The 20,456-nt window shown below is 41.5% G+C and overlaps 1 protein-coding gene across 8 annotated transcripts in view; it reads right to left on the reverse strand.

Annotated features, from left to right (window-relative positions):
• The window catches only part of cabin1 (calcineurin binding protein 1), a 158,434-nt gene that overhangs the window by 106,462 nt on the left and 31,516 nt on the right, over window positions 1-20,456 (reverse strand). For 2 of the 8 annotated variants that reach the window (XM_087265546.1, XM_087265544.1), the window contains exons 19-27: window positions 19,630-19,739; window positions 19,069-19,221; window positions 13,432-13,638; window positions 11,434-11,579; window positions 10,956-11,217; window positions 9,321-9,485; window positions 7,607-7,696; window positions 4,331-4,509; window positions 2,691-2,821 (exon numbers count right to left, since the gene is read on the reverse strand). In XM_087265546.1, coding sequence (XP_087121672.1) covers window positions 2,691-2,821; window positions 4,331-4,509; window positions 7,607-7,696; window positions 9,321-9,485; window positions 10,956-11,217; window positions 11,434-11,579; window positions 13,432-13,638; window positions 19,069-19,221; window positions 19,630-19,739 — 1,443 coding nt within the window. Of the gene's footprint in view, window positions 1-2,564; window positions 2,822-4,330; window positions 4,510-7,606; window positions 7,697-9,320; window positions 9,486-10,955; window positions 11,218-11,433; window positions 11,580-13,431; window positions 13,639-19,068; window positions 19,222-19,629; window positions 19,743-20,456 lie in introns of all 8 variants that reach the window. The other 6 variants (XM_087265542.1, XM_087265540.1, XM_087265545.1 and 3 more) reach the window with 3 other exon arrangements.

The following is a 20,456-nucleotide window of genomic DNA, read 5'->3' on the forward strand; positions in this document are numbered from 1 at the left end:
TGTCAGAGTGTAGACGGCAGAGACGCCACGTTGTGTTGGCAAAACAAGCGTGAAGTGTTGCTTTTATAGTTTGCTGCCGTTAAGTTTTGTTTTCATTTTCTCTCTGTGAGAGCTCAGTGTCACGTGTGGATTAACAGTGTACGTGACGCGCAACAACAATAACTTACGTGTCTAAGGAGGATTATTGTTTACCTGAGAGCTGTTCTCATCTGCAAACGCTGAGATCCGGATTTGCTTTAGTCTCCTCTTAATAAAGACGCGGCTCTAGTTGCTGGTGATTGTCCTGTCTCTACAGATTTGGTAAGTGAGCGACCAGTGCTCTTTGTTTATTCAGTTCGTATTTTATTTGTATCAAACAAACCATTGCAACGAGTGTAAACAAGTTAGCACTAACAGTTACAACCAAACTATAACCTCGTGTTGGATTTTGTGACCGGAATAACACACGCGGCTTTCTGACGCTACCTGCCGTGTGCATCTAAGTTTCCGGGAAATGCGGAGGGTTTTTTTTCTCTCATTCGCCGTGCGGTATCAAACATTGCATAAAAAATACACGCTTAGAGCAGCTCCTCGAATCAAATATCACGTTTGACGGGAGGGACATGAATGAATTCCCTGAATGAAAGAGTCAAACTGCAGTTAAAGTCCACCATTTAATAATCTGGCAAATAATTCGACTACAGATGTCCATGTAAACACAGTCACATTGTCCGCGGTGGTTGTGTGTTTTGACTCTGAAACTCAGCGCGCCCAAATAGACACTCCCACACCCTCCCTCTTTTCTTCCTCCGACACTCCCCCCTAAACAGAGCTGGACACGCCCACTTTTCTGACTTTTTCCAAAGTAGAGGTGTGAAAACACCCTGCTGAAACGAGGGGGTTTCATGGCCCTTTAATGATGTTCAGCACTGTTGAAGGTGAAATACCCAAATGTCTTCCTCTCTTTCTTTGAGGATCATTGTTTTTAACATTTCAATAATTTTCGAACACATTTGTTGTCAAACTGGCGATCCTCGACCCATCTTTGCTCCTAAAGGATTAGACCTTTCTTAGATGCTGCCTTTGTACCAAATCATAATTACAATCACCTGTTGACATCACCTGTTTCAACTCACAGCATTATTTACTAGCCTAAACTGCTCCTGCCTTAACTTGTTTTGGAGTGTGTTGCAGGCCTGAATGACAGGAAAGGACGTATATTTACTGATGAAATGAAGTTGACCAGACAAAACATCAAATATTTTGTGTTCATGTTGTCTGCAATGAAACACAAGTCAAAGTTCATTGGGATATCACTGCTTTCTTTTTGTCTTTGTCTGATTTGGGATTGTAAGCATCCATCATTGCTTTAAAACACCTTCGTTTTTACAGTCCACTCTGTATATATAAAACCATCACAATACGTCCATCTGGGAGATCATCTTCAAAAGTACTTCCAATTATTATTATTATTTTTTTTATCAAGCTGACACAAAACCCCTCAGTGCCGACGGTAGACCGAAATGCAGACAACAAACGTGTTTCTGAATGTCTCCAGGTGATGTGGAGCGAGCTGAAGTGGAAGTAAAACGAAGCGAAGAAAGAAATGGAAAAAAGACAAATCAAAGCGCAGAGACAGCGTTAGCAATGTTGCCCATTTTCCCATGATCCTCTGTGGCCTGGTGCAGATGGTAAGAGGAGGGGTGGGAGGAGATGCTATTGTACACCAGAGCCCATATTATTATTTGGAGAGTTGTGAATAACCTTCATCATCCTCATTCCCCGTGCGTGAGTGAGTGAGTATGTGTGTGTGTGTGTGTGTGTGTATGAGAGTATGTGCCTATGTGTGCACATGAGTGAGTGTTTGAGGGACTTAGCAGAGAGTGTGTGTGTGTGTTTGTACATGAGTGAGTGCGTGCATGAGTGTGTACGATATCGCGAGTGTGTGAGTGAGTACGTGCGTGCGTGCATGCGAGTGCATGGGCATGCGTAAGTGTGTGTGTGTGTGTGTGTAGGCGAGTGCATGCGTGTGTGAGTGTTTGTGTGCGAGTGTCTGCATGTGCATCCGTGCATGAGTAATTGTGTGAGTGCATGTGTGTGTTTGTGCTTGTGTGAGTGAGTGGGTGCGTGTGTGCGTGAGACTGCATGTGTGTGCATGCTTGCACATGAGTGTTTATGTGAGTGTGTGTGTGCATAAGTTTGTGTGTGTGAGTAAGTATGTGTTCATGAGTATGTGTGTGTGTGTGTGTGTGGGCATGCGTTTGTGAGTGTGTGTTTGTGTAAATGTGTGTGTGTGCAAAAGTGAGTGTGTGTGCTTGCATGAGTGTGTGCATGCGAGTGCATGCATAAGTGTGTGCATGTGAGTGTGTGCGTAAGTGTTTGTGTTTGAATGTGTGCATGAGTGTTTGAATGCGTGTGCGTAAGTGTTTGTGTGTGTGTGAGTGCTTGCATGAATGTGTGAGTGAGTGTGTGTGCACGCGCGTGTGTGCATGCATGCAGGTTTGTGTGAATGAGTAAGTGTTTGTGTGTGTGTGTGTGTAAGAGTAAGTGTGTGTGTTGGTGATACTCTGGCCCTGGTACTGTACCGTCCTGCTGCTGCCGCTGCTGCTGCCGCTGGATCTGCTCCCCCTGTCTGTGCCTCTGCTGCAGGTTTTTACGCTTGGCGTAATCGTGGTCGAGTGGAGTGACCGCATACGGGGGAGAACTCGCACCTGCCGCGCCGTCGCCGGCCAGTGAAGCTCCTGCAGCCGCCACTGATGCTGAGCCAGTCATCGCTGCCGGACACGTCATCACACCGGCCGAGGACAGAGAGTCTTCATCATTCACAGACAGAAGCTTTTCCCTGTATGCACACGAAACATTGATCTTAAAAACTGCTCAAATTTCCACACTGCTAAAAGTCCCAGAACAGGTAGATCTTAAAACACTCAAAAAAACAAAAACAAAAATTATTAGAGCACTGTCTGCTGTTAAAAATAGCCTAGAGCGCCATTCGCTGCCAAAAATTAGCCTAGACGGCTGTTTGCTACGCAAAAAACTAGCCTAGAGCGACATTTGTCTGCTGATGAAAAAAGCCTAGAGTGTCCTTTTCTGTAGGAATGAACCTAGAGCACCATCTGCTGTGAAAAGCTAGCCTAGAGCTATTTAGTATAAACAGCATCGCAACATCTGCTATTAGCCTAGAGCGTCTGCTATTAAAAACTAGCCGAGAGCGCCATCTGCTGGTAAAAGTGTTCTACAGGGCTGTCTGCTTTTAAAAACTAGTCTAGAGCACCGTCTGCTGTTAAAAACTAGTCTATAGCGCCGTCTGCTGGTAAAAACTAGCCTAGAGCGCCGACTGCTGTTAAAAACCTAGCCTAGATTGCCATCCGCTGTTAAAAAACTAGCCTAGAGCACCGTCTGGTGTTAAAAAACTAGCCTACAGTGCCGTCTGCTGCTAAAAAGCTAGCCTAGAGCACAGTCTGCTGTTAAAAACTAGCTTAGAGCGCCATCTGCTGTTAAAAACAGGTCTAGAGCGCCGTCTGCTGTTAAAAACTAGTCTAGAGCGCCATCTGCTGTTAAAAACTAGCCTAGAGTGCCATCTGCTGTTAAAAACAGGTCTAGAGCGCCGTCTGCTGTTAAAAACTAGTCTAGAGCACAGTCTGCTGTTAAAAACTAGCCTAGAGCGCCATCTAATGTTAAAAACTAGCCTAGAGCGCCATCTGCTGTTAAAAACAGGTCTAGAGCGCCGTCTGCTGTTAAAAACTACTCTAGAGCGCCGTCTGCTGTCAAAAATCTAGGCTAGAGCACCGTCTGAAGTTAAAAACTAGTCTAGAGCGCCGTCTGCTGTTAAGAACTAGTCTAGAGCGCCGTCTGCTGTTAAGAACTAGTCTAGAGCGCCGTCTGCTGTTAAGAACTAGTCTAGAGCGCCGTCTGCTGTTAAAAACTGGTCTACAGCGCCGTCTGCTGTTAAAAACTAGTCTAGAGCGCCGTCTGCTGTTAAGAACTAGTCTAGAGCGCCGTCTGCTGTTAAGAACTAGTCTAGAGCGCCGTCTGCTGTTAAAAACTAGTCTAGAGCGCCGTCTGCTGTTAAGAACAAGTCTAGAGCGCCGTCTGCTGTTAAGAACTAGTCTAGAGCGCCGTCTGCTGTTAAGAACTAGTCTAGAGCGCCGTCTGCTGTTAAAAACTAGTCTAGAGCGGCCGAAAGTGCCATTCAAAACTATGTTAAAAATGTAAGAAATAATCCATGAATCACAATACACTGATTTATCTTCTCAGGCCTTCGAGAAGACCATCAAGCACATTTTTTTCTCTATAAATTATTCAAAACAATACCAAACGTCCATTGATGTCATATGACTTGCAATCTTACTTGTCGCTGCTGGTTTTAGGCGCGGTCTTCTCTTCTCCGCGTGCAAAGGGTCCAACCGCCGCTTCGGTGAGCAAGCAGAAGAACAGATCATAATCCAGTAGCTTCGTCTCAGCCTGCTCACCAGTATTTTCCACATTTTCCAGCAACTTGAGAATGGTGGCGCTTAGGCGGAAAAACAGCTGGCAAAACCAAAAGAAGAAACACAATCAGACAAACAAGAGAGTAAGAGAAATATTTATTTCAATAGAATTCATTCATTCATTTTCTTCTGCTTTTCCAGGGCTGGGTCATGGAGGCAGCAGTCTCAGGAGAGAACCCCAGACTTCCCTTTCACCAGACCCTTCCCTCCAACTTCTTCAGGGGGATCCCAAGGCGTTCCCAGGCCAGCCAAGAGACTTAGTCCCTCCAGCGTGTCCTGGGTCTTCCCTGATGCCTCCCACCAGTGAAACATGCCTGGACACAACCACCTAGGTAGGCGTCCAGGAGGCATCCGAAACAGATGCCTGAGCCACCTCAGCTGACTTGTCTCAATGTGGAGGAGCAGTGGCTCTACTCTGAGCTCCTCCCGGGTGACAGAGCTCCTCACCCTATCTACAAGGATGTGCCTTGCCAACCTGCTAAGGAAACTCATTTCAGCCGCTTGTATCCGAGATCTTGTCCTTTCGGTCATGACCCAAAGCTCATGACTATAGGTAAGAGTAAGAAAGTAGATTGACTGGGAAGTCAAGAGCTTTGCCTTTCGGCTCCATCTTTACCAGTGAATCGACCACATTACTGCTGCCGCCGCACCAATCCGCCTGTCAATCTCACGTTCCATCCTTCCCTCACTCACTCCTGAACAAAACCTCAAGATACTTGAACTCCTCCACCTGGGGTAAGAACTCTCCTCCAACCTGGAGATGGCAAGCCACCTTTCTTCGGTAGAGCCTTGGACTCGGAGGTGCTGATTATCATCTTAGCCGAACTGTTTCTCATCCCAGAAACTGGCTCTTGGAACATGGAACTTCAATAACATCTCATTTCTTAATAAAACGTATCAAAGTTTTGAGTGTTTTGAGGCATATTTAGTGTATTCTGACTTAAAGTAACCTCTGATTAGCTATTTCAAAGGTTACTGAAGGTCAAACTATACAAACTATGCTTCTAATTTGACTTTTGGCCGATATGTAGATACAAACACCTATTTTGCAAGAAAAATGTCTTGTAAGCACTAACCATGTCTATCAGTGCTCTAGATCTGCCGCTTTCAGACTGTTGAATAATTTTATTTCTCGCATGGGCGTGATTATGCATTCACAATGGTACGAACCATTAAAGAGGTGGCCATCTATTATTTTAACTGTTACTATTATTATTTAAGATCTAGATCAGAGAGAACTATTTCTCACTATTAAAGGGCTGACAATAGAGTCTATTTTAAGATATGGGATTATTGTTTGGTTTGGGAATCTGACAGTAAAAATGAAAACCCAAGTAAATAACTATAGGTGGGCATAGATATTTTTTTTTTTTTAAATCTAGATTAATCTCAGAATTAATTTAGATTAATCTAGATTAAAATGGCTCATTTGAATTCTGCCGAAGGCATTCAGAATATGTGCGCTACCCAAATAATAAATCTTTGAGAACGGGTATCTCAAGCCAGGTGGCGCATTAGACCAGGGGCTCATCTCCTGTTTCCAAAATGCATCACAAACTGCTTGAGCGACTGTTCTACTGTGATAATTGGTGATGAAAATAAATGATGTTCAATAAGATGTGCTTGTGTTTACTCACTGTTTATTCAGATAAACATGAATGTTGACCTATGGGCTAGAGATCTGCGCGGGACTAAATTTTGAATCCCGCTCCCGCCCGCCAGGTTTTAGCCCTAACCCGACCGCTCCCACTTATATTAAGAATTTGTTGTCCCGCTGCCCGACCCGCCCAGTTTTCTGGCCGCCGCGCCCGATCCCGCTAAAGAGCGGGGGAGAACAAAACCAAAAAATCACCCAGCTATACAGTCCAGACAGCCAAGCTGTCTGTATAAACACACACACACACAGCACCAAGCACACACACACACAGACAAAGCTCTCGTGCGCACTAACACACACACAAGCACCAAGCAGACACACAGGCGTTTGCTGTCTCTCTCTCTCTCTCTCTCTCTCTCTCATTCGCGCGCGCACTAGCATACACACACCCAAGCACACACACAGGCAAAGCTCTCTCTCTCTCATTCGCATAGCAATATCCGTGATATTGCTAGACAGCCCGCTCCCGTCCCAAATTATTCCCGTTACCGACTGCTCCCGTGATTTATTCGGAAATTTATTCCCGCACCGCAGAAATCTGGTTGGGTCCCGCGGCGCCCGCGGGACAGCCGCGGGAATGCAGACCTCTACTGTAGGCCTACATAAGCTCCAATCAGCGATGTTTGACTACCTTAATCTGACTGAAGTCATAACTGAACTAAACAGAAATGGAATTAAGACAAGTGGAGTCTGCAGATATTAGTGCCATTATTGAAGTAAACACCGTGATCAGTGAACACAGTTATACTTTTCGCCATATTTTACGAAAAGATTCACATAGGCGGCTGTCAGTAAAGAACCGCACACGCACACACACGCGCACACACACACACACAAAACACACGCAAGCACACACATGGCAAAATGCGGAAGTTTTTTTTTTTCTATTTGGCATGTGTTATTAAATTCCATAACACTCTCACCAGTCATTACTCCTCTTCAAATCAGAAGAAGTATTTGGAGTATGAGCGGATGAATTCTGGCAGAAGATACAGGGTCTGGTTATGCAAGTATAATTTATAGATATAAACATTCTTTTGTTCCTTTTTCAATTAAATTGAGCAAGTAGGGTAGGACGGTCAAAAATTAAGATAACTGGATTGGTTGGCATAACAGAGGGCAGTGGGGGCATAATGTATTTTATTTTAATGTAATTTTTTAAATTATTGATTTTATGGAATCATTTTTATATCAGGAGGTATTTTAGGATTCGATTTCTAATGTGTATGTTTTGTTATATGTTGTTTTCTATGTACAGCAGAATGTTTTTTCTAAAACAAATTTCTCTTACGGGAGACAATAAACTTTACCTTGACCCCCGCCTGTACATCTTGTTTTGATGTACTTCAGGGGGGTCAACTATTAATTAGGGGGGTCAATCCCCCCAAACCCCCCCTATAATTTGCATTCTGGTTTTAGATCCAAAGGAGGTACTGGACAAATTCTGGGGTTTGTCAATAGTGCTCATTACAGCACATACCTCTAAGGCCTCCATGGCGAGGTCAGGAGGGTTGTGGTAGTGGATTTTGCGTGGATATCTGGCAGCCTCCTCATGCAGGTAATGAGCAGACTGGGGAGAGAAAGAAAGAAACGTTGTTGAGTATTGCGAAAACAATATTTCTTACGATATAACATTTCCCTAGAAACATGCTAAAGTCATTTATTTATTTGATGATATTAAAATAAACAGGCAAAAGATCAAGAAAAGATCGCTGGAGCGCTTTAAAGCTGTGAAGATCAGTCGATCCATCAGTGGATCACTCGTATGTCAGTTTATAGACACACCAGCTGATGTTCACAGCTTTAAAGCGCTCCAGTGTCCCTGTATCGGTGCTTACACTCAGCAAACAGCGGTGAATTCGGTGAACTAATGACCTTCATGGCCAATCACAGTCATTTTTGTTGAGCATGTGAACACAATGGCAAATCAGCGCTGTTTAAGAAAGCGCTCAAATGTTAGCAGGAAATGAACGTTACTAAAATTTCAGTAATAATTGGTCCCGAATTCCAGTATTGTGACAACACTAGGCTTGGGCGGTAATACGGTAATATGGTATACCGCGGTTCTAAAAATAGCAACAGTGTCAGTTTCAATAGCGTTATACCGTCATAAAAACAATGCACTTAAATAGGAGACAAATATTAAATAATAAATATTATTTATTTAATGCCTACAAATACGTATGCGTGATTGTCATGACGGGACAGTGGAGAGAGGGGGGGGGGGGGGGGGTGGGGGGGGTGAGGTGGGATTTAGAGTCGCACACCAAGTCACTTGCAGTGTGTGTGTGTGTGTGTGTAAATAAGAGAGCATGCTGTTTGTGTGTCGCTTGGTTCTCTCTCCCCCTCTCTCTGTGTGTGTGTGTGTGTAAATGAGAGAAAGAGAGAGAGAGAGACACACACATACACACACAGCATCTGGATGAGCGTGTGCTCGCTCGCTCGGGAGCGATATTGTAAAACCGCGATACCGCTCCCTTTTAAGTTACCGACCGCTCCCGTGCTTTTTTCGGAAACACGCACGCACGCACACACACATACACCGAGAGAGAGAGCGCGCGTGGTGTTGTGCGTCTCTCTCTCTCTGTGTGCGTGTGTGTGTGTGAGAGAGAGAGAGAGAGAGAGAGAGAGAAAGAGAGAGAGAGAGAGAGTGGTGCTGTGCGTCTCTCTCACGCTCTCTGTGTGTGTGTGTGTCCCGCGCAGATCACTAACACGAACAAGACAAACAGCTGACCGCGAACCTCGCATATATACGGTATTCAGTTTCTGAATGGTTTAGGCACAAGCCAACAGTTTGGTGACGCTGTCTGAGCCTTACGTCATATTTTTTTTATTATGCACGGTAATACCGGATACCGGTAAAATAGGGAGGAGGTTTGACGGCATCAAAATTTGGATACCGCCCAAGCCTGGACAACACTAATAGTTATTACTTGGTATAGTTAAAATATCGCTCTGCTATGTTAGTTATGTATAGGTTTAGTATAGCTCTAACGTCTAGTAATGTGTTTATATTAATAATTATGTTTATTTCTGAAGCACAGACACATAAATTCGTTCCACTGTATGTGAAATGACAATAAAGCTCAACTTGACATGTCTTGACTTGTATCGTCACACAATAATCGTGATATTACCGTATCATTGGGGCACCTCCATAAGTTAGCATGCGAAATAAGCAGCGAGCGAATCACCTTTTTGTACATCTGCAGGTAGTCTTTGGGCGGCTGTTTGCGCTTCTCTGCAATCTTGGCTAGCATGTAGTGAATGAGCCACTCTTCCTCATCACCGTCACAGCGAGAAGCGCTCTGAAAACACTGCGACGCCGTCTCCAACATCGAGTCTCTGCGCTCCTCCATCTGCAACCACAGGCAAACACACGCACAAACAAACCTTCAAATTTCCTGCGCCTTCAGCACACACACTCATGCACAGTCATTCTGCCCTCCTGCCTCACACGTCACACAGCTAATGTATACCCAAACATTTATTTATACACCTTATTTTTGCACTTCCAGCTAGATGCTAAATGCTTTTCATTGTCTCTGTATTGTAATCAACACAACAGATTTTTTGTGTTGTGGGCGGGAGTGGGCGTGGCCAGCAGGGGAGAACGTGAGCGAACGAAGCTAGCTCACAAAATGAGACAAACCGTGAGGAGACGCATGAGTTTATAGTTTACAAAGTTAAAATGCAAAGAAATAAATATTGATTTAATGCCCTGCTACATTTGTTATTCGTAATTTCATATACACATAACCACAATTTATATCATTATAAAAATAAGTGTGTTCATGTAAACCCTATAAATGAGGATTCTCCCTCAATCCCCGTATCCAGCAGACTCAGTGCAGCAGGTCTCCTGACCTGTCTATTTTAACCATTAGCCCTGCTGGTAATCTGGAGGATTTAGGCAAACACAGCAGCACGGCGATGTGTCTGAATGTGAACGAACTCCTGATAAAAGACAGCGTCCGCCATTCTCTAATTCTCGTGCTGCTCTCCCGACAAAAATGCTAGCAGCACACACACAGCTTTGCTGTATGATCGGCCCTGACAAGATCGCGGGGGAAAACATGCAACAAACCGCGTGGATGATGGAAACAAACGCATATGAGCTTTCATGAACGGCTAAATACTGTGTGCCCGTGGGTCCGTGACGTGTCTCACAGCTCGGGCTTGACACTGGCAGGTCTCATGAATAATTAAGCAGCCGGCTCTTCTCATAGGATAAGAAAACTCAGCTATGAATAATAATGAGAAACCGAAGCGTCATTATTGCACTTGCAGTACTGCGCTACGTCGCTGATTTTGATCCCGCCCCAAAAATCATTGTAAACCCGGAAGCTGAAATTAGCTGACAAAAGCTCAACATTATCCAGTTTCCCCCACAATTAAAGCTGACAGGTGCTAACATTGTCTTAACTGATGCTCAACACACACAAATCTGTTAATATATAAAAAAAAGTTATCCAGGGTGTCCTGAACCTTTAAAGGGGCTAATAATATCGAGCTATTAAAATAGGTTTCAAAATATTCAAACCTGCTTTTATCCTAGCTGAAATAAAACAAATAAGCCTTTCTCCAGAAGAAAAAATATTATAGGAAATACTGTAAAAAAAAAAAAAAACCTTCGTTAAACATCATTTGGGAAATATTTATATATAACAATAAATTCACAGGTGGACGAATAATTTTCACTTCAACTGATAATCGTTTTGAATAATCGTGATTACAATTACGACCAAAATAATCGTGATTATGATTTTTCCCATAATCGAGCAGCCCTAATGGCTATAAAACAAAATTGTCTGAAACAGACAGAGTACCTGTTTGGTCAAGTCTGCCGGGAGTTGGTGTCCCCACTGTTTGAGCTGTCTGGAAGCGAAGGAGTGCAGGGCGTAAGACATAGTCCCGTACTCGATCCACAGGGAGAGGTTGGAGCCGTCGATCTCCAGGGCGCGTCTAAAGCAGGTCAGCACAGCCAGAGAGTTCTTCCAGATGGGCCCGTCGCTGCGCAGCTCATTGGAGTTTAGCTTGTCCTGGATGCGGCTGGCACGTGCCAATGCCATGCCCGCCCATGAATCAAACCTACGAGAGAGACAGGCGACAAAATAAGTGAACAATCAATAAATGGATTCAATGATCTATGCTAAGCTTAGCTAAAAGTGCTCCAGCTACACCCCGAGATCAGCTGAACGGATTCATGACTCTGTTAACCAATAGGAGAGTCATAAAATGAGCATATTCGCAAAAACAAAAGTGGAGTTTACCTTTAAGCACTCGCTGAGAGCTCGTTCGACTGACCTGTTGGGAGACATGCAGATGTCGTGCATGTAGAACTTGATGGCTTTGGACTGCTCTTTGTTTTTGAAGTGATAATCAGCGAGCAGGTAATACAGCTCATTGACCACAGGGGGCGCTGGAGATGCTCCTTCAGGAAGGGCAGGAACCTTTGGAGGTAAACAATTTAAATTAATTGAATTCCTAATTTTACATTTATTTGTCACATATAGAGTCATACACAGGATGATGCGCAGTAGATAATGACAATAAGAATCTACATTTGGAGTAGGGTTGTAACAATATACCGGTATGACGGTCTACCACGATTTGAACGTGCACGATTATCATACCATGAACAATTGCATATCAACGGTTTTAACCCTTAAAGACCGAGACAGCCGCCCGCGGCTAAAAATAAGTATTGCTCTTAAATGTTTAATAACTTTTGATCCGCTGATCCGATTCATACAATTCAAAGATTGGCATAAAGAAGAGAGTCTCAGCTTTCCAGTGCTGTATCACATAACATTCGCGGCTCCGGAGGCTCCGGGATCAGTGCGGTTACGTCATCAAAATTTGACAACGCTGATTTGACAAAGAAACGCTCGTCACTGTGTCTCCGGACAAACCAGACACGATACATTGATGCATTGTCCCTCCTCCATGCCCAGATTGGTTCAAACTCGCTATATCACAACCAATAAGCATAGGTTTCGCTTTTGTTTGTGGACCAAAAACGAGCTTTTTGAACAACACGGAATGAGAGATAGGCATACATTTATGCGCGGCTAAATAAAACGCAAAAAAAAAAAAGTTTTGCATGAAATAATTCTCATACTAAGTACTTTTGCATGCACAGCAGCACAGAAACATGACAAAACAGTGACACAGCAAAGACGAACTGCTGCTCTTGCTGTTTTCAAAAGACGCAAATGAAGGTGCGGCTGTTAGTCTGCATTGCAGACAACCACATCCAAATCCATATCCACAGACAACCATATCCATGCTGGCACATAAAACCTAAGGATGTTCCATATTGAATCTAGTTTCGTTATGTAACTATTTATAGTATAGTAAATATTTATATCTATTTTTTACTGAGGATTTGCACCATGTTTATTTGGACTTTATTTGGACTTTGACACATTATTTATTATTCTCTTATTTTTTTATTTGTTCATTGTAAGTGATGTTGTTTATAGTAACTGAAAATATATTATTTGGAAAAAGTCAAATTTGCTTCACTGTTCTATTATTTTGTAACATTTGTAACATACCGTATACCGCGAAACCGTCAAACCGTGGTATTGTTTTAGACGATTATCATACCGTAAAAAATTCATACCGTTACAACCCTAATTTGGAGGAATAGAAGTTATGCAATAGCAAATAAAAGCAAATTTAAACTAATTAAAGACTTTTATTATAGAGTATGTGGTTGTAGAAAAAACACCTTTACAGCAAATAATACCTTGACTTCTAGGTGATCAGTTGGTATCAGAAGTGGCTTATATGAAAGGCAAAGGCCTCTAGATTACACTTATTTGACCACAATGAAACATGATCATGCCTTGATTTTTAATGAAGATTCTTCATCGTGAATGCCTCCTTCATATTACCCCAGACATGCTCAATAATGTTCATGTCTGGTGACTGGGCTGGCCAATCCTGGAGCAGCTTGACCTTCATTGCTTTCAGGAGCTTTGATGTGGAGGCTGAAGTATGAGGAGCGCTATCCTGCTGGAGAATTGTCCCTCTCCTGTGGTTTGTAATGTAATGGGCAGCACAAATGTCTTGATACCTCAGGCTGTTGATGTTGATCATCCACTCTGCAGATCACTCACACACCCCCATACTGAATGTAACCCCAAACCATGATTTTTAATTCACCAAACTTGACTGATTTCTATGAGAATCTTGGCTCTATGCTGGTTCCAGTAGGTCTTCTGCAGTATTTGTGATGAGTGGGATGGGGACTGAAGAAAAGGCAACAGAAAAGGTGTGTAAAAGCGCTCATACCTTTACTGCACCTCCTTCAATATAGGCAGACACGTCGTCTATGGAGAGCGTTGGGCCGTCAGTGCGCGGGATTATTCCAGAAAGTCTTTTGAGCAGGTTGGCGAGGTCAGCAGATACAGTGCTGGTCTTATAGCTGTCAAACTCTGGCATGGTCTTGGGTTTGAAGTACTCAAACATGAAGACGGCTTCTTTCCAGTGAAGCTCCACCTAGATCAGAGACAGAGACAATACAGATAGATTAATGCAGATTGGTGCAGTATAAAATGATTAAAAAGTTACTGTTTGTACGACTTGCATTATTTATATAATTTAGTATTAATTGTATGCTATTTTAGCTTTCGTTTTTTTGTTTTGTCACACATTTTTGTGATTTGAGTATTTTTAAAAAAGGGACAGTTTACTCGAAAGTGAAAATTCTATTATCATTTACTCATCCTTTACTTGTAGCAAACCTGTTGGACTTTATTTATTCCGTTAAACACAAAAGCAGATCTTGTGAGCAGAGCTAAAAACCTGTAACCATTCACGTCCATATTATTTGGTTTTCCTACTACAGGAGTCAATAGCTGCAGGTTTAAGCTTTCTTTAACATATTTTAATTAGTGGTCAACAGCAGAAAGAAACTTAAAAAGGTTTGGAACCACCTGAGGATGAGCAAATACTACGTACATTTGAATTTTGGGGCGAACTATTCCTTTAAACCAGGGATCACCAAACTTGTTCCTGGAGGGCCGGTGTCCTGCAGATTTTAGCTCCAACCCTAATCAAACACAACTTAATGAGCTAATCAAGGTCTTACTAGGTATACTTGAAACACCCAGGCAGGTGTGTTGAGGCAAGTTGGAGCTAAACCCTGCAGGGACACCAGCCCTCCAGGGCCAAAATTGGTGACCCCTGTGTTAAATATTAAACTTGGATCTTTATTTTGGTAATTTCATCATTTTAATGCACTCATTTGACATTTAAAACAGCAAATATTTATAATTTAGCTCATTTCAATTAGCAATATGAGTTTAATATTTAAATGTTATTATTAATTTATTATAATTTTTATTATAAATATATTTAAATTTTAAAATATGTATTATATTTTAAATGTTTAGAATTTTTTATTTTATAATTAACATGCCTGTTAATTGAGAAAACTGAATCTGCTTTGAGTATTTCTTACTAGGAAAAAAAACTAGTTTTATTTTTATCATATATATATATAAACCTTATAATATTTAACAAAAATTACAAGAAATAAAAATACACAATAAATAAAAAAAAATAGTATCACTACTTCTGAAAATATTTAAATAAAGTATATTTTTCTATATACAAAATTATTAGCTTTAAGTTTTTTGGTCTCATTTTACAATAAGGTTTCATTAGACAATGTATTAACTAACATGAACTAATTATGAACAGTACAGTACTTATTAAACAGATTAACGTTTACTCATGCATTATTAACATGCAAATGCTTGCTTATTAACAGTAGTGAATGCACCGAGAGCTAACAATGAACAACTGTATTTTTATTAACCAACGTTAAACAACATGAATAAATACTCTAACAATATTGTACAAAACACTGTACATCATTATTTTTTCATGTTAGTAAATGCATGAACTAATACAACCTTACTATATAATTAAATACCCAATTTGGTACATTTCTAGCATTTAATTTCTACAATACAGTACAACATTGTCTTTGAAAGTGGGGTTATGTTAACTTTTCTCCTTCTCTGTCTGTATGTCAATGTGTAATATGGTGAGTTTGGGGGGAATTTGGGGGAATTTGAGCTGATTTCCTGTCAGTCTGTGAGTGAGAATACAGTCCTTTTTGTCCCTCACAGGAATAACAGTAATCTGAACACAATAGCAGAGGTGTAATGTGTCCCGCGCACTCATCGTCAAAGAAAAAAAACATGACAAAAGACTAAATTATCAATTGGCACAAAAGGCAATTCCCCCACTGGCATCACGACAGCTTTATGAGCTCAACGAATAAAACAGGGCAGACAATTTGTTCTGATTAGTTTTGATTAAAAACACTAACAACACCGGATCAGACCAATGAAACAACATGGTTAAAAGAATAAAAAGAGGTTATACTGATAATTCATTCATTCAGAGAAAGAAGAAGGAATTCATACAATCATAATGAGTTATGAACATAAACAAGCGTCTTTATTCAGGAAATCAGCAACCTAATTTGTTTGTAATTTGTCCTGATTCTGAGTCTGAGGGTGCTTTCACACTTGGTTCATTTGCCTGGACTGTACCAAGTTCGATTGTCTCCACCTGCCACCTCCTCGGTTGGTTTGTGTTCATGTCTTGAACAGTGATCTGCAGAAGCTGCTTTTGGAGGAGACAAGCAGACATCACTGTGTATCACTGTGTTTGCCCTGGCTCAGTCCCGCGCGTGTCACCGAGGTACGAAACGTGACACACACACACACACACACACAAACACAAACACGAAAGAACGTTATGAAAACGATAGTTTGTTGTACAGTTGGCAGTTCACTTCCGTGATTTGGTACGATTGCATTCACATCAGAAGTGAACCGTACCCCAGACCACCTCTTTCAGGCGGACTCGGGTACGGTTCACGGGTGCGCACCCGAGTTCAGAAGACACGTTCACACTAGCGAAACGTACCCAGGGCCGGCGCGTCCAAAGAGGCGACCTAGGCAGCCGTCTAGGGCGGCAGTATAGAGAGGGCGGCGTCTACGTCTAGTTATGTCCGCGACACCTCCCTCACCACCCGCGTCCTCAGATATATTCGCGCATAGACGATAGAATAGAGAGGGCGGCGTCAGCGTCACCTCCATCAGCACCCGCGCGTCCTCAGTTATATCCACGCATAGGGCGGCAGAATTGAGGTCCACGACACCCGCGCGTCCTCAGTTATAGCCGCGCATAGGGCGGCAGAATAAAGAGCGCAGTGTCCGCGACATCTCCCTCCCTCAGCACCCGCGCGTCCTCAGTTATATCCGCGCATAGAGCGCCGGAAAAGAGGTCCGCGACACCTCACTTCATTTTCATAACCGGTCACTTTCGTTTTCACATTGGGGTTGAGGGCGGCGTGATCGTCCTCTGCCTAGAGCGGCAGTTCAGACTGCTCCGGCCCTGAACATACCGTACTATGACGTCAAACGAACCCGGCTGTGGACCCAAAGTGCTAATGTGAAAGCACCCTGAGAAGCAGTACGACTAGGCCTGACACAATAATCAATCTATCGTCTTATCGCATAGTGACCTCAGTCAATATATCGCCCATATATAAAAACTAATTCTACCAACATTTGAGCTGATTGTACAACATCTCCATCTCTATCGGAGGAATCAGTGTCAGCATGGTAAAAACACTACAGTATTTACTATAAATTAATAATTAATAATAATAATTCATTAATATTAACTATGGATTAATAAAGGGACTAAGCCGACAAGAAAATGAATGAATGAATAAAGTACATAAGTAAATATGTAAATAAATAAACTAAATAAATGAATGGATGAATAAATAAAGGAAGTAGATAAGGAAGTAAATAAGCAAAAAAAGCAAGAAAAAAAGCAAATAAATAAATACAAAAACAGATGGGTGGCTGGAAACACGGACGAAGAATTTCACTTGCTAACAATTTGCCATTTCTATTGCTCAGACCCACAGAGTTCAATACAAAGTTGCTAGTTGCCTGCAAAAATCCCGGGCGGCATCTCAAGCACACAATCCGTTTCCTCCAGAGACACAGAAATAAGCGCAGAGCAGCTCCTTTGTTGTTTCGGTGGATGTTTTGGTACAGCAGTTCCTGTGTATTGAGCAGTGCGGCATAATGGGAGTGTGTGTGTGTGTGTGTGTGTGTGTGTGTGTGTGTGTGGGTGGCCAAATGATCAATGTGACTCTTGCTGCTAAAAGATAATCAATCAGTGAATTATTGCTGACTCAGGGCGACGGATCACCCACCTGCTTTCATTAGCACAGAGCTAGCTCCAGTTCTCCTTTTAAAGCTTCAGGGCATAAAATGAGAGTCGTGCTAAAGAGAAACCCGTGGGATTGAAGGAACCAGAGTCAACACTATTAACTTAAAGGGCACCTATGATGCAAAATCAACATTTGGAAGCAGTTTGGACAGGACTGTGTGCAGGTATAGTGTGTCCACAGCCATACTGGAGTGATAGAAACACAACAACAAGTCTCTTTTTTAAAATTTCCTGACGGTAAAATAGGATCCAAAGCCCAGTGATTTGAGGATGACCACAACGTGATGTAGGAGTGAGGTTTTCCCCGCCCACCGAATTGATTGACAGACGAGTATTAACATGTCTCCATAGTAAACATGTCCACAGTACAGGGTTTGCAAAGACACTGGGTAGAGGTGTGAACCTATACTGGCCACTTAATATAAGGTGGGACCAAAGTTTATTGTATTGTCTGCGTTGTGTTGAAATTACTTGAAATCAGTCCCCCTCCTCCATGTCCAGATTGGTTCAAACTCGCTATATCACAACCAATAAGCATAGGTTTCGCTTTTGTTTGTGGACCAAAAACGAGCTTTTTGAACAACACGGAATGAGAGATAGGCATACATTTATGCGCGGCTAAATAAAATGCAAAAAAAAAAGTTTTGCATGAAATAATTCTCATACTAAGTACTTTTGCATGCACAGCAGCACAGAAACATGACAAAACAGTGACACAGCAAAGACGAACTGCTGCTCTTGCTGTTTTCAAAAGACGCAAATGAAGGTGCGGCTGTTTGTCTGCATTGCAGACAACCACATCCAAATCCATATCCACAGACAACCATATCCATGCTGGCACATAAAACCTAAGGATGTTCCATATTGAATCTAGTTTCGTTATGTAACTATTTATAGTATAGTAAATATTTATATCTATTTTTTACTGAGGATTTGCACCATGTTTATTTGGACTTTGACGCATTATTTATTATTTTCTTATTTTTTTATTTGTTCATTGTAAGTGGTGTTGTTTATAGTAACTGAAAATATATTATTTGGAAAAAGTCAAATTTGCTTCACTGTTCTATTATTTTGTAAAAAAATTTTTCTGTTTAGTTCATTCCCAGAACTTTTAGGCAAATACATTGTCAGTAAATAAATGAATTTTTTTCCCCCATAAAAAAACGCCTTGGAATAACATTGAAATAAATTGCTATAACTTGCTCAGGGAATTGTGGATGTGGACAAAATTTATTTTGGATGTATAAAACATCATAACATGTATTTCTAAAGAAAGAAAAACAAACTTCATAAGGTTTTGTTTGAAATAACTAGAAAATGACACTTTTTTTAAAAATCGTTTCTGGAAAATTTTGGAATATTTTCTGTCTGTTCATATGTTTTTGGACCAAAAAATAATTTAGACTGGACCTTTAAATGATACAGATTGAAACTTCAGGTTCTCCTGTTTAAAATGATATATGACACTTGAGGCTGACTGCTAAAATAAAAATAAAACTGCTTTTAAAAAAAATAATAATATAGGCCCATTAGTTGCCCACAAAATACCTCTAGGTCTTTAAGGGTTAAGGTTGTGTAATTTATGGGACCATTTTCCTTTTTAGCTAAACTAAGCCTTTAATAATAGCGTGAGATCTCTGAAGTGTGTGTTACCTGCGGAGCAGAATGTTCCTCCAGATATCGGGCTTTGCTCTTCTTGCTGGGGTACGCGTACAGACAGAAGAAACACTGCTCGAGTGCCATCTCCAGATCCTCTTTATAAGGCAGATTCTCATGTCCCGAGAGCTTCTCCCGCAGAACGCGCATCTGAACACACACACACACACACACACACACACACACAATCACTACAAATGAGCAAATCATAAATTTATATGAACAAATGACACTGCAGACGCATTGCTCTTCAGTCCTCCATTACTGTCTGGTTCAGCTCAGCCAGCAAATCAGACATAAAAAGACCGCAACGCACTATTAGGACGACTGAGAGGACAATTTAGGGATCTCTATGCACTACAATATCTATTCCAGGCATAAAAAAAGTCTGATTTCCTCAGGCCACATCTGCCTAAAATAACAAGAGCATCGATTGTTACCGGCTTTTATGCTCATAGCTAGGGCCAGACAGTATCTGTGGACAATTTTAAGATTGTATCATCTTAATTTCCAAAACATGGACCCAGAGCAACTGATCATTTGAGAAATGAGACTCACAAAGAACTTGAGCAGAGCTCCATCAGAGTTGCAGCACCAGGAGCGCCGGCCCAAACATTCATGTGCTGTGTTCAGAAGCATGAGGGAGGAGGGCAGCAATGGAGTATCATCTTCTACACAAAACACACACACACACACACACACACACACACACACACACACACACACACACACACACACACACACACACACAGCGGCCTCAATAACAGTCAAATACTGAGGTTATCACAGGCCTGTTTACAACTGCTATTACATTATTAGATTTCATAAATCCCATGCAAGTGAGCAGCTTAAAACGCAGGTGAAAATGGGCTAAATACATGGACAAAACACACCCCAACATATTTTTTATGAATACAGTTAAAGTCAGAATAATTTATAAATATTAATAATTAATTATTAGCAATACATTTTCTTCTTCAAATATTTCCCGAATGATGTTGAAGAGATTCAGGAATTTTTCACAGTATTTCCTATAATGTTTTTTCTTCTGGAGAAAGTCTTATTTGTTTTATTTCGGCTAGAATAAAAGCGGTTATTAATTTTTTTAAAAGCATTTTAAGGTCAATATTATTAGCCCCCTTAAGCAATATCTGTTTGGGATTGTCTCCAGAATAAACCACTGTTATACAATGACTTGCCTAATTACACTAAATATACCCTAATTAACCTAGTTAAGCCTTTAAATGTCACTTTAAGCTGAATACTAGTGTCATCATGTCGAGTTATTAAAACTTTTTTGTTTAGAAATGTACAGGAGAAATACAGAAGGGCTGATAATTCTGACTTCAACTGTACATACATGATTACAAAACACAACCTTCGAG

The sequence above is a fragment of the Danio rerio genome, chromosome 8 (genome assembly GCF_052040795.2).
Source record: "Danio rerio strain M-AB ecotype USA chromosome 8, GRCz13ab, whole genome shotgun sequence".
Taxonomy (NCBI): Eukaryota; Metazoa; Chordata; class Actinopteri; order Cypriniformes; family Danionidae; genus Danio; species Danio rerio.